This window comes from Microtus ochrogaster, linkage group LG1 (assembly GCF_000317375.1).
Source record: "Microtus ochrogaster isolate Prairie Vole_2 linkage group LG1, MicOch1.0, whole genome shotgun sequence".
Taxonomy (NCBI): domain Eukaryota; kingdom Metazoa; phylum Chordata; class Mammalia; order Rodentia; family Cricetidae; genus Microtus; species Microtus ochrogaster.
In genome coordinates, this window is record NC_022027.1 from 2833169 (window position 1) to 2846377 (window position 13209).

Below are 13209 nucleotides of genomic sequence, written 5' to 3' on the forward strand. Positions count from 1 at the left end.
AACTCACAGAGATCCGCCTGCCTCTGCCTCCCGAGTGCTGGGATTAAAGGCGTGCGCCACCATCGCCCGGCCCTAATTTTTCTTTTAAAATTAGATAGAATCCAGCTTTTTTTTTTTTTTTAATAAGCGGAGTCTCATGTAGCCCAGGCTGGCCTCTAAATTGGTCACCAGGCTTGACTTCTGCTGCAGGGTGCAATTGGGTCCCAGCTCCACTCTTCTCATCCTCACATGTGGGTGGGGGTAGCACTGGGCACCTGGAAGCCCCTGGGACCACACCAGCCCGGGGCTGTGATCTTAAAAAAAAAAAAGAATCCCTTAGCCCCTTCTGGGATCCTTTTCTGGAAGGTGGCCGGCACAGACTCAGAGCCAGAGCCAGTTCCCTTCTGCGGCGAGGGAGGCCGCCTTTTTCGGCTTCTTCCCCCACCTGGCAGGTCCCCCCCCCCCTCCCACATTCCCCACATTCCCGTCTCCTGACTCAGGAGTCTGCGCGGCCGGGGCTTTCTCAGCAGGAGAAGACAGGAGGGGCGCCCGTGCTTTCCCGGCCCAGGGCAGTGGCCGAGTCCCAACTATGAGAGCTATGCCTGGCATCCACAGGTTCCCCGGCATTTTTGGGTCTGAATGTCATTGTTTCCTAAGGTAGATGGCGGGGTGAGGGGTGGGGGGAGGTGGAGAAGAAACTGATCGTGGCCTCTGGGGTCTTAAGTGGAGCCGTACTGGCCTGGACAGGGGGTCCAGCAGTTAGTGCAGTAGAGTCTTAGCCTCGCTGTCCTAGGTCAGGAGGCTCAGGAGGCTCAGGAGGCAGAGGCAGAGGCGGTCGGGTTGCGGTGAGTTTGAGCCAGCCAGGACCACATAGGACATTACTCAGGTTCACTCAGCTTCTTGATTTAATTCTCATTTCGTTTTTCTTAATTTTTTAAACTTTATTTTATGTTTATTTTTGGTTGTTTTTCTTTTGAGCCTTGGTCTCCCTGATGACCCCAGGCCAGCCTCAGCGTTGGAGCGACAGATAGGCAGAGTTGCTTGTGGCTGGGGCTGACTGTCATACTGAAGCCCTGGGGTCCATGTCAGCAGGGCCATTTTCAGCTCTAGCCGGCTTGAAGCGTGCCTGGGTTACCTGAGACCTGGAAAGAGAGGGAAGAAAACTGAGATGCCTCCGTGGAGAAGGAGCTTGCTGCCACGCCTGGCGACCAGAGTCCAGTCAGGACCCACATGAGCAGAGAGAACGGACTAGGGAGTCTGAGCTAGGTCCTTTGAGCTCACACACGTGCACACAGAAAAATAAATACACGTGAAGACATCTAAGAATTATTTCTTGTGTATACAGTGTTCTGCCTATGTACACCTGCCCTCCAGCAGAGGGCGCCAGATCTCATTACAGATGGTTGTGAGCCACCATGTGGGTGCTGAGAATCGAACTCAGGTCCTCTGGAAGAGCAGCCAGTGCTCTTAACCACTGAGCCATCTCACCAACCCTGACTTTTATATTTTAATTTGCTTAAAAGTCAAGCATGGTGGACACACCTGTCCCCTCAGCCTCAGGAGGAATGTCACCATGGGCTCAAGGCTGGCCCAGGCTCCAGACTGAGGCAGTCTCTACAAATGCACACAGGCAAACCGGCCTCACAAGCCAACAGTGCATGCAAAGGAATCCAAGCTGCTTGGGAAGCCGAGGCCAGAAGATTACTTCAGCACAGAAATTTTCACCACTCTAGAATATTCCCTCAGTATATTTTTTATTATTATTATTATTATTATTATTATTATTATTATTATTATTATTATTAATTTGATCCAGGGTCTCATGTAGCCCAGGTTTGCCTCAAACTCCTTATGTTCCTTATGTAGACAAGGATGACCTTGAACTTCAGATCCTTCTGCTCCTGTCTGTCCCCATGTCCCATGCTGGAGATGGACCAGGGCTTTGTGCACGCTGGGTGAGCTCTTCCACCAGCTAAGCTACGAGCACTATGCTGGCTGAGCCCCCATCCTCATACCCTGGCCAGAAGCTTTTTATCATATTACCCCCCCCCCAATCTAGCAAACCCCAGCACATGTTTCCAGTCTCTGTTCCCAAACAGTGAGTGACCTCATTATCTGACTATGGTTGTGCAAGGTGACAATCTCCAGGTATTTCCCTCCAAAGTCCATATGCCTCAGAAAGAGGTCACAGGTGTGGGCTCCTGTCTTAGAGGTGCAGGAGGACAAACAGGGACCTGTCTCCCCATCTCAGAACAACTCTTCTCTGGGTAGAGAAGGTGAGACTCGAATCCAGGGTATGGGGAAGAGGGGGAACCTCCATCTTCCCAGAGCTGCGGCAGGGCCGGGTCCCTGGCGGTGACCTCATCACGCTTTGGGACTCTGCCTCAGAGATATGCTTCTGGGCTTCTGGGGAAGAAGACTGTATTGATCCATATGCACTCAGTAGGTTCACAGAAAGAACATGTAGCCCGGGCTGGCCCTGAATGCTAATCCTCCTGCCTCTACCTCCCTACAGGTATAGGCACTGCTGTGGCTTCAGTTATATAGATGAGCTCATTTGACAACTGAGTTCTGAGCACTCTCTGGCACTCCCCTCCCCCAGCTACAGACCCCTGCCCACCAAGCTGCACCTGGGCCCTGAATTTTCCAGGTACCCCTGGAGGGCGTGTGGAGGTGACGCCTGCATCCCCATGGCCTCTGGACAGGAGGGGGAGGAGCCCTAGGCTGTAATGGTTTCTCAACAGAGTGCAGCAAACCAGCCTTGCCACATTCGCAGGTCGCCCTGGTCCTGGCCGCCTCTGCCCATGCTGTGTGTGTGCTTGACTCTTGACCTGGATCTGGACGCAGTGGCCACAGCTGCTCAGCTGTCCCTGGTCCCCTCCCCCTCCACAGATCTCCTGGCTCCCCTTGATGTTCAGAGAGGGACGAGGTCGTCATATTCTTTCTCTTACTATTTATGTCTGTGGGGACCAAGTCTCATGTAGCACAGGCTAGCCTTAAACTGTCTATTTAGTTGAGGGTAGTCTTGAACTCTTGACCCTTTGCTAGGTGTGCTCCACTATGGCCAGTCTCTGTGGTGCTCTGATGGGACCCAGGGCCTCCTGCGTGCTGGATGAGCACCCCTACCCGCTGAGCCACAAGCACTGTGCTGACAGGGTCGGTCCCCTTGGTGTTGATGAAACTAAACTTGAGTATCGGCAGCATTGATCCCGGAGTTCTAGGAGCTGTGGTGTCGCCAGAGTTCGCATGTTTTCATTTTACCTACAGACCTGCTGGGGTCACAGGGTTCTCCTGATAAGGGAGACCTCTCTCCAGGGGACAAACGCGGTGTCACCAGGGTACAAGGCCCTGGAGCCAGGTCAGGGCGCTCTGCATCAGCAGGACCCATGCCCCGGCTGCCCTGTTGACCCTCCCCAAGCACACCGAGGCCCTGACCCCCTCTGCCACTTGCCTGGGCAGCCCGTGAGCCTGTCACCAGTGGGGAATACAGCTCAGAGCGTGGTCAGGTTCCACTGTTTTGCTGTGTCCAGGCCGTGTGCTCTCTGAGAATGCCTGTGAGTCTGTAACTGAAAGCAAAATATCACAGCAAGCACATGCTATTGTCCTAACTGCAGAGCTGAGGCAGGGGCATTGGGGCATCCCCGGCTACACGGCCGGGTTGGGGGCAGTGACAGCCCAGTGAGGCCTGTTCCCAAAACAAACACACAAAACAGGAGCTGGAGATGATGTGGGCATGCGCGCATGCGTGCAAGGCAGCCTGCGTGGGGAGCCCAGGCAGCTTCAGGAAATCTGCCCTCGCCGTCTGCCTGTGGGTCCGAGGGCTTGGCGCCAGCACCCTTACCCACGAGTCATCTCTACCCCGTGCCTTCTGTCTTTGGTGGAGTATTACTCACTCATGAGAAAGAATGAAGGTGAATCGTGCTGATGTCACGCGGGAGAAAGGCCAGGCCATTTACAATGTGAGATTCCCGTCCTAGGACATTCGACCCCAGCTACCATACACAGTAAGGAAGTCGGTGACAGGAACGGCCTGTGTCCTGGTGGTGGTTACATGGCCGTATGTACTTTTAAAGCTTCTATCTATTAGGGTTCACTGTGAACCCCAAAGGTTTCAGTGTGTGTGCAGGACCCTTAACAGGAGCCATGTCATTAAATGGAATCCTTAAGAAGGTTCACTGTCGCAAGGTGGGGGCGCACACCTTTAATCCATGCACTCAAGAGGTGGGGGCAGGCGGATCTCTGAGTTCCTGGTCTGCAGAGTGAGCTCCAGGACAGCCAGGGCTACACAGAGAAACACCGTCTAGGGAGGGTTTTGCTGTCATGGCCGCTCCTTTTTCCTTAATGTTTTTATTGACTTTAGGCAGTGGTTGTGTGGTTGGCCGGGGTGTTAGGTAGCCAAGGCTGACCTTGTACTCACTGTGTAGTCAATGTTAACCTTAAATTCCTGATCTTTGCCTCCACCTCCTGAGTGCTGGGGTGGAGACACGTGCCTGCCTGCACACCTTCCCTCAGGCCTTTCTTTGCAACCAGCTCTTGGCAGCCTCCCTGGCTTCCTCAGGGTCGCACTGTGTCCCTATGGTCACAAGCGCCACCTCCACCAGCTCATTTACACACTTGTTGTTTGTTTTTTTTTGAGACAGGGTTTCTCTGTATAGCCCTGGCTGTCCTGGATCTTGCTCTGTAGACCAGGCTGGCCTCGAACTCACAGAGATCTGCCAGCCTCTGCTGCCCAGACTATGTATGTATGATGTGTGTATGTATGTATCTATGATGTATGCATGTATGTATGTATCTATGATGTATGTATGTATGGGTTTTGAGGCACGGTCTCGCTGTGCACCCGTGACTGTCCTAGAACTAGCCATGTAGACCAGGTTGGCCTCTGGATCTAGTGTTGGGGTGAAAGGTGTGTGTCTCCACACCTGGGCCTCTTTGATCTTTGAGTTTCTGTGTGTCTGTCAGTGCGGGCTGAGGGACTCTTCTCTGCCTCCCATGGCCCCGTCTTGCCCAGCTGTCTGTTAGTCTCGTGCCTTTGGAATCTCAGTTGAACAGGGGGGCTGGGGGCTGGGGTCAGATGGGTTATATGAGGCCAGGGACGTGACAGCCATACAGAACCATCCCAGGAGCCCAGGCATCTGGCCGATGTCTCTGTGCAACCTAGACCTCAGAAGAGGCTCCCCAAGAGACCCCAACTTCTGGGACCTCTTCTCCTCCCCTCCCAGCACCATGTAGGCCACCTCCAAAGGCCTCAGCAGGGTCAGTGACCAGGGACACAGGATCTCTTGTAGTCCATGGACCCAAAAAGGGAGTAACTTGGCCCCTTGGGCTCCAGGTAACACCAGAGACATATGTGGCTGTCATGGGGGGAGCTCCTGACTGGGAGCCGGCGGAGGCCAAGTGTCGTGAACAGTTTCCACGAGCCTCTATCTCCTCCGAGCCTGGTTGCCATGCCCCAGCACACCAAAGGTGTAATTATATCTCACCCACAAGGAGAGCTAAAACCTAACCCTGCCTTCCCGGCCTTTGAGTCCAGTTCTGGCAGCTCTCCCAGGGCTGTTCTGAAAGGCCATCATCCCAAGTCACCCCAAGTGATGTCCTGAGTTCTCGAGGGCCACCAGGAGCCCGGTGCTGCAGTCACCAAGGCCACAGCCAGGAGCTCTGCGGGCTTCTGTCCACCCCCGGGGCTGCCACGTGCCGAGCCTTGTGGCCAGCTGCCTGTAAGGAATGAACCCAGCTGACTCAGCAGCCTGCATGTTTGGCTGTTGTTGACTTACTGCTTGTGTGTGGGGGGCAATGACTGGGCTGTGAGTCAGGGACTGACTGGTGACACATGCTTCTGCCAGGACAACAGGGGACAGCCTGCAGAGGTGCAGCGGGCAGCTGTGTACCAAGAGAAGCATGGAGCACAAAATGTGTCCAGATGTGTTTGTGGGTAAACGCAGTCATGTACATACTGAGATACACAGATGTGTCCAGATGTGTTTCTGAGCTGGGCAGTGGTGGCGCATGCCTTTAATCCCAGCACTCGGGAGGCAGAGACAGGCGGATCTTTGTGAGTTCGAGGCCAGCCTGGTCTACAAGAGCTAGTTCCAGGACAGGCTCCGTATCTACAGAGAAACCCTGTCTCGAAAAACCAAAAAAAAAAAAAAAAGCCCATAAATCAATTCCATTGACATTTGATAAAACTATCGGCAAGATCTGACAACAGGGCTCATCTGGGAAAGGTGATTGCAGCCAAGACTGACAACCTGTGTTCAATCCCAGAGAAACCACACGCTGTCTCCTACCTCAGTATGGATACTCTAACACACACAAACAGGGGTGCATACACAGATTTTTTTTTTTTTTTTTTGGTTTTTCGAGACAGGGTTTCTCTGTGGCTTTGGAGCCTGTCCTGGAACTAGCTCTGTAGACCAGGCTGGTCTCAAACTCACAGAGATCCGCCTGCCTCTGCCTCCCGAGTGCTGGGATTAAAGGCGTGCGCCATTACACAGATATTTTTTTTTTTTTACACAGATATTTTTAAACAATAAAAAGTTAGGGGCCTTAACCAGGCAGTGGTGGCGCACACCTTTAATCCCAGCACTCGGGAGGCAGAGGAAGGCGAATCTCTGTGAGTTCGAGGCCAGCTCGGGACAGTCTTCAGCTGAATTATCATCAGCCCCAGCCTGGGCCATGCCGGTCACATCTCAGGACCCGTTCAAGTGATTGAACCACTATGTGAGAGGCTGGGGTCACCAGACCCGGATTCTATCCCCTACCATGTGTGGCGTGGGCCAGTGACTGCTGGCCTCTACCACACCACTGGCAGGGACGGACTGTCCTCTGAGGGGTCGGCGGGGTCGCGGGGTCAAGGTCCACAGGTCTGATCAGCAGGTTCACACCCATCCCTCATTGCTTTCAGATCTCTGGACGGTGGGGTCCAGGCTGATGGCTGATGATGTCAGGGACTAACAACGTTGCCCAGGCCCGGAAGCTGGTGGAGCAGCTGCGCATTGAAGCTGGGATCGAGCGCATCAAGGTGAGAGGGCAGGGGTGGGGCGGAGGGAGACCCGGAGTGGCTCCTCTGCGTGGGAGGGAGACCCGGAGTGGCTCCTCTGCGTGGGTTCTGGCTGTGTGACCTTGGGACACTCACAGGGCTCTCTGAAGCGCTCAGCAAAAGGAGACAGCCGTTGCGTGTGGCTGAGAAACGCCAAGTGCTCCATTGGCTGTGGCTCGGCTTCCGGCTGGCACTTTTTCTTACCGGTGACCCTCTTCTCCACAGTTCTGTCTTTCTCTTTGGTGACCATGATGAGAGCAGGAGCCACAGACAACTGATTCATGGTTTTCATTTCTTGCTTTTTGTTTTGCTTTGTTTTAGTTTTGATTTTTCGAGACAGGGTTTCTCTGTGTAGCCCTCTTTCGGGAACTTGTTCTGAGATCTGCCTGCCTCTGCCTCCCGAGTGCTGGGATTAAAGGTGTGCGCCACCACCGCCCGGTCTTTTTTTTTTTTTAAGATTTATTTATTATGTATACAGTGTTCTGGGCACCAGATCTCATTACAGATGGTTGTGAGCCAACATGTGGTTACTGGGAATTTCTCTCAGGACCTCCGGAAGAGCAATCAGTGCTCTTAACCTCTGAGCCATCTCTCCAAGCCCCAAATTTTTATCTTTTTTTTTTTTTGGCTTTTTTTGTTTTTTTTTCGAGACAGGGTTTCTCTGTAGCTTTGGAGCCTGTCCTGGAACTAGCTCTTGTAGACCAGGCTGGTCTCGAACTCACAGAGATCCGCCTGCCTCTGCCTCCCAAGTGCTGGGATTAAAGGCATGTGCCACCACTGCCCAGCTCAGATTTTCATTTCTTGCAATAAGACTGGTTTGTGTACTTTAAAAGGACTGGGGCGTGGTCAGGGTGGAGCCCCGTCTAGAATCCCCCAGTGAGGGGCTGGGATGTCGGCAGGGTGGAGCGCTCCCCCCCATCCCTAGTGAGGGGCTGGGGAGTGGTCTGAGGACTTCAGGCTTTCCTAGCAAGAGGTCGCCTGATGCTCCATGCCCAGCACCACCAAACCTTAGTGTTTGACTAATCAACATGGTCCCATACAGATTCGTTCAGATCTTCATTCACTGGACCCCAGTTTCAGTCGGGGATGATCTGAGCACGTTCCTGGAGATATGTGGTCACAAATGGGCTTGATCCCACGTGACCCCAGCTCTCCGGCCAGGCTGGGCTGAGGACACCTCAGAAGAGGCCCATGGGCCCCAGCTGAAGGTCTCTGGCAGACCTGGGCAGTCAAAGCATTCCTTGGGGCGGGGCATAGAACAAGGTCCTTGTTGAAGCAGTTTTGTGTCTAAGCTGGTGCCAACCCCCAGTCCGAGCGGAAGGCGTTCTGTGATTCATCAGGGCCTTTTTGAAGTCGGGAGGAGCCCTCCCCCCCCCCCCCCGCCGCAGCCAGTCCAGTCTGCAGGTGGCATGGGGTGTTATTAGCCTGGTCACCCTCGCAGGCACTCTGGGCTTCTGCACCTCTAGCGAAGTCACCATCAGAACCATAGAGACCTGGGAGGACTCTGGAAGGGGACCTGAGTGCCCTGCTCCCAAACCAGCTATTTCGAGGTCTCTCAGGCTATTCTTGGGGTCACAGAGGATGAATTTCCAAGTAGGAGTCTATGTCCGAATGTTCAAGGGCAGCAGCCCACAGACTCTGAGAGGCGATTGTCCCTGTCCCCAAGGCCCAGCAGCTTGGCCGAGCCAGGTTCCCAGTGTCTCCAACACACCCAGGTAACTGGGGTTTCAACTAAGCGGCCTGGAAGATGGCTGTGGTAGTGAACGCCTGTCACTCCAGACTCAGAGGAGCTCCAGGCCAACCCGGGCAACAAAGTGAGACCCCGTCTCTGTAGCAAAAGACCTGTGGGTGACTTAGTATAGGGTGTTTAGCTGAGTTGGCAGGGTGCAGCAGACAACGGTGGTGCACGACTGTGGTCGCCCTCAGCTACAGGCTCGGCCAGAGAGCAAGGGGCGTGGCCAGAGCGCAGGGGGCGTGGCCAGCGAGTGACAGGAGCCAACTTTCTGAGGAGGATGTCACAGGTGAGCTGATGCCTGGGCTGCAGCTGAGGGGTCAGTGAGACCCCGGAAAGCTGTGACAGAGGGACCCCAGGGGCCAGCTGGGGTGTGAGGCATCAGACTGACCTGGTCAGATGACAGGCAAGGCTTTTCCTAGGCACCTATCTTGAGTGGATCTAATGCGGAAGGAATCCAGGCACTGCTTGCTTAAATGTTAGCAACTTGTGCTGAAGAGCGTTCAAAGTCCCATTCCTCTCTTTGCTTCTTTTGCATGTGGGGAATGGAACCCAGAGGTTCACAGGAACTGGAACATTGGACCTCTGAGCCACGCCCCCAGCCCCTCACGGGGGGGGAGGATTCTAGGCGGGGCTCCACCCTGACCACGTCCCTAGCCCCCTCACTGGGGATTCTGGGCTTGGCTCCACCCTGACCCCGCCCCCAGCCCCTCACTGGGCGGGTTCTAGGCAGGAGCTCCACCCTGACCATGCCCTCAGTCCCTTTCAGTAGTATCTTTTTATTTTATTTTATTTTATTTTTGGTTTTTTTTCGAGACAGGGTTTCTCTGTGTAGCTTTGGAATCAGTCCTGGAACTTTCTGTAGACCAGGTTGGGCCTTCCAAATGTTAGGGTTAAAGGCGTGCGCTTTAAGGCGCACCACTGCCCAGCCTGTGAGTGGTATCTTGTGTGTACACAGTGTTTCTTACACATCCCTATTGTCTATTTTCAGGACCATAAGCCTACTCAAAGCCTGTTTCAGGAGGCATCGTTTTCCCCATCTCCATCCCCTAGCGACCATGTAGCCACTTCCTGTCTCTGGATCATGGAGTCCACACTACGTGGCCTTCTGAGTCTGATTCTATCACCAAGCACAATGTCCTCAAGTCCTCCGTGATGCAGCCCGCGTCAGTCAGTGTGGTGGCTGCGGAGGGCGGCTCTCCTGTCTGACCTCCCTTTTCTCCTGTGCCACACAGGTCTCCAAAGCCTCGTCAGAACTGATGAATTACTGCGAGCAGCATGCCAGGAGCGACCCCTTGCTGGTCGGCGTGCCAGCCTCTGAGAACCCGTTCAAAGACAAAAAACCCTGCATAATTCTCTAGCGCGCTCTCTCTCTCTCTCTTTCTCTCTCTCTCTCTGTCCTTCCTGCCCTCCCACGTATTGTCCAGTTTTTACTGTGAGAAAAATATCTGAGTTTCTCACACTTTGATTTCTAAAGAAACAGAAACTAACTGAAGCAGGTCCTCCTGAATAAGGTGGGCTTTGCGACCCCACCGTGGGCCTCTGCGCGCCCAGATGTTACCGCCCCCACCCCCTCGTGTCAAGCACCGCGGGGAACCTGAGTGATGGGACTGTGTTATAAAACTCCCCTTAGCTGGCGCTGGGGATATGGCTCAGCGCGTGAGATGCATGTCTTACCAGCACGAGGACCTGAGTTCTGATCCCACACACAAAGCCCAAGTGCAGGGGGGCATGCCTGCGCCCCAGCCCTGGGGGACAGAAGGAAGGATCCCTAGGGCACTGAACTCCAGTGAGGGACCCTGCCTCAGAACCAGAGGAATATAGCCAGCATCCACAAGGCACCCTGTGCTGCCCGGTGTCCCTCCTGAGTGTGGTCCTGTCATATCCGCGGTGATGTCCTTTCTCTGGGGACCCAGCCCCTTTCAGAAACAGACTTCTAGGCCCCCACACAGAGCGAGCCATTGCTGGTATGACTGAGTGGGTGATTTGTTTTCTCCTAAGCCTGAGACCCATGAGGTCACTGGCAGCTCCTTTACCAAGGCCCTGTGAGGGCAGAAACGCAGGGTTAATTCTTTTGAAGTGATTGAGAAAGAATCACAGAGATGGGGTCCTGCATCCCACATGGGGGTGGTGACTGTGACTCCGGATCCCCCTCCCCTCTCCTTGGATCAAATCACTTTCCAACTGGCTGGAATAGGAGACCCTCAGTGTGAGGACTGCTGACCAGCTCTGCATTCTACCCTCACTGAAAGATCCTAGGCAGGGCTCCACCCTGACCACGCCCCAGCCCCTCACTAGGGATTTTAGGCGGGGCTCTGTCCTGACCACGCCCCCAGCCCTTCCCTAGGGATTCAGGTCGGGGCTCTACCCTGACCACGCCTCTAGTGAATCACTGGGGATCCTAGGCGGGGCTCCGTCTTGACCACGCCCCCAGCCCCCTGACTGGGGGAATTTTAGGCAAGATCTTCACTTTCTATTTTGTGAGAATAGTCTGTCATTCAGGCTGGCCCGGAACTGGAGCTCTTCCTGCCTCTGCCTCCAGAGTACTTGTATCACTGGCCTCTGCTTCCTTGCCTGGCATAGAGTTGGATTCGAAGAGACCTGGCCTGTATAGGTAGCAGTGACAGCGGCAGGTTGCAGGAGGAAAAGGCTTGGCTGTGCCAACCCTCCCTTGCAGGCATCGTCAGCATCAGGATGGCCATGGATTTAGGAGTGTCCCGCGGTCTCAGGCCCTCGCGGGAAAACCAGTGCAGGCGCAGACAGCAGAAATGAAGCCAGTCCAGTTCTGTCCTGTGGCCCTGGTGAAAATCAGCTTCTAAGAACCTGAACCAGGCTGGTCCCTGGACAGTTGCCCTAATTGCCCGTGGGGAAAGTAAATGAGTCTAACTCAACCCACCTCACCTTCCAGCCCCTCCGGGCACAACCTACCTCCTAGGTAAGGTGGCACAGCCCCCAACTCATTCTGATGGGGCAAGGGAAAGACATCCGTGGTGAGACTAAGGGGAGACATTGCGGGTGCTAAAAGGGGACCCCGTCTCCCCTCCCTGGGCTGGCTCCCAGAGGACACAGACTGAAGGTCAGCCCCCTCCTGCGCATCGACTCCTCATTACTGGTCAAGGAAGATAGAAGCTTTGGGAAGACCCTGACTCCCTAAACCTGTGTTGGGATCAGAAAAGCCACTGTGTCTCCCCAAAACTATAGCCATCTTGCATTAGGGTGTGAACCAGAGCCCCAGGATGTATGTACCCAGCCTCGCTGGCAAGGAGAGAGAAAAGTGGGAACACTCAGCTGGTGTGCCAGAACCTCGCTCGGGCTTCCATCCCCAGCTTGCTGGAGCCAGGCATGGGCACGCTGCAGAGGCAGAGGCAGGAGGGACCACTCATTCTTTGCTATATAATGGACTCGAGGCTAGCCTGGGCTACATGAGACCATGTCTCAAAGAGAGGAAATTCAGCTCACTCGTCCATTATCCCCACACCCCAGCCTCCCTCAGACCTCAGGCGAGGCTGCTAGCAGCAGATGCCACGGCCAGTCCATGTGTGGTCACAGCGAGCTTTCCTTCCTCCACTCTGGGAAGAAAAGCTCAAATTATCATCTATGCCCGAATAAACCTCCCACTGCAGGCCAAGGGCAAAGTGACCTCTCGCTTCCTGGGGAAAGGTGTACCTTGGGCCCCACAATAGTCTCCATGTCCCATCTTAACCACCAGAGCCCTGCCTCAGCTTGGAGAAGCCTGGACACAAGGGAGCCATCAGGAGCTGGGCTGTGGTGGCGCAGGCCTTTACCCCAGCACTCAGGAGGCAGAGGCAGGGGGATCTCTGTGAGTTCGAGGCCAGCCTGGTCTACAGAGCGAGTTCCAGGTCACCTAGGGCTATAGACACGGTCTAGGAAAAGGCAATGACACAAACAGTGAGATCTGCTTTAGCTTGAGCGACCAAGGAGGGACTTCCAACCCAAGCAGAAGCTGCCAAACCGTCCCTTGTCCTGAGCAGAAGCCATAGGCACCGTCTCTGAGTGTCTGGGACACAATGGCCAGACAGGACATCACACAGCATTTCCCGTTTCCTGCGCCCCACTCCAGACCCGGCTCCCACCCCACTTTCCACCTGCATTGTGACATTGGTTGGTTTTCATTTCTGATTTTACGAAACTCTGTTGTGCCACACACGTGGGCCACGGCAGTGTGATTGCTGCGGAATAAAAGCCCCGTCTTCTCTACCCTGACTCTGGACTCTGTTTCTCTCCCCGGCCAGGATAGCCAGGTGACGGGAGGGACAGCGGCCAACCATCCACATCCCCTTCCTTCAAGGATGAGCTTCAGCCCTGGCGGATGACAGATCTGAACATGGAAGTGTTTCATTGTTAGACAAGGGCCTTATGTAGCCCAGGCCAGCCCCAAACTTATTTTAGAGCAAAGGCTAGCCTTGAGCTCTGAGCCTGGATGACAGGTGTGGTTGCC

General features: G+C 54.5%; 1 protein-coding gene across 2 annotated transcripts in view; it reads left to right on the forward strand.

Annotated features, from left to right (window-relative positions):
- The window catches only part of Gng7 (G protein subunit gamma 7), a 58337-nt gene extending 45365 nt beyond the window's left edge, over positions 1–12972 (forward strand). For both annotated transcript variants that reach the window (XM_005359016.2, XM_013350712.2), the window contains exons 3-4: positions 6884–7000; positions 9986–12972. In XM_005359016.2, coding sequence (XP_005359073.1) covers positions 6917–7000; positions 9986–10111 — 210 coding nt within the window. In that variant the 5' untranslated portion in view covers positions 6884–6916 and the 3' untranslated portion in view covers positions 10112–12972. The remainder of the gene's footprint in view (positions 1–6883; positions 7001–9985) is intronic.
- The last annotated feature ends 237 nt before the right edge of the window (positions 12973–13209 follow it).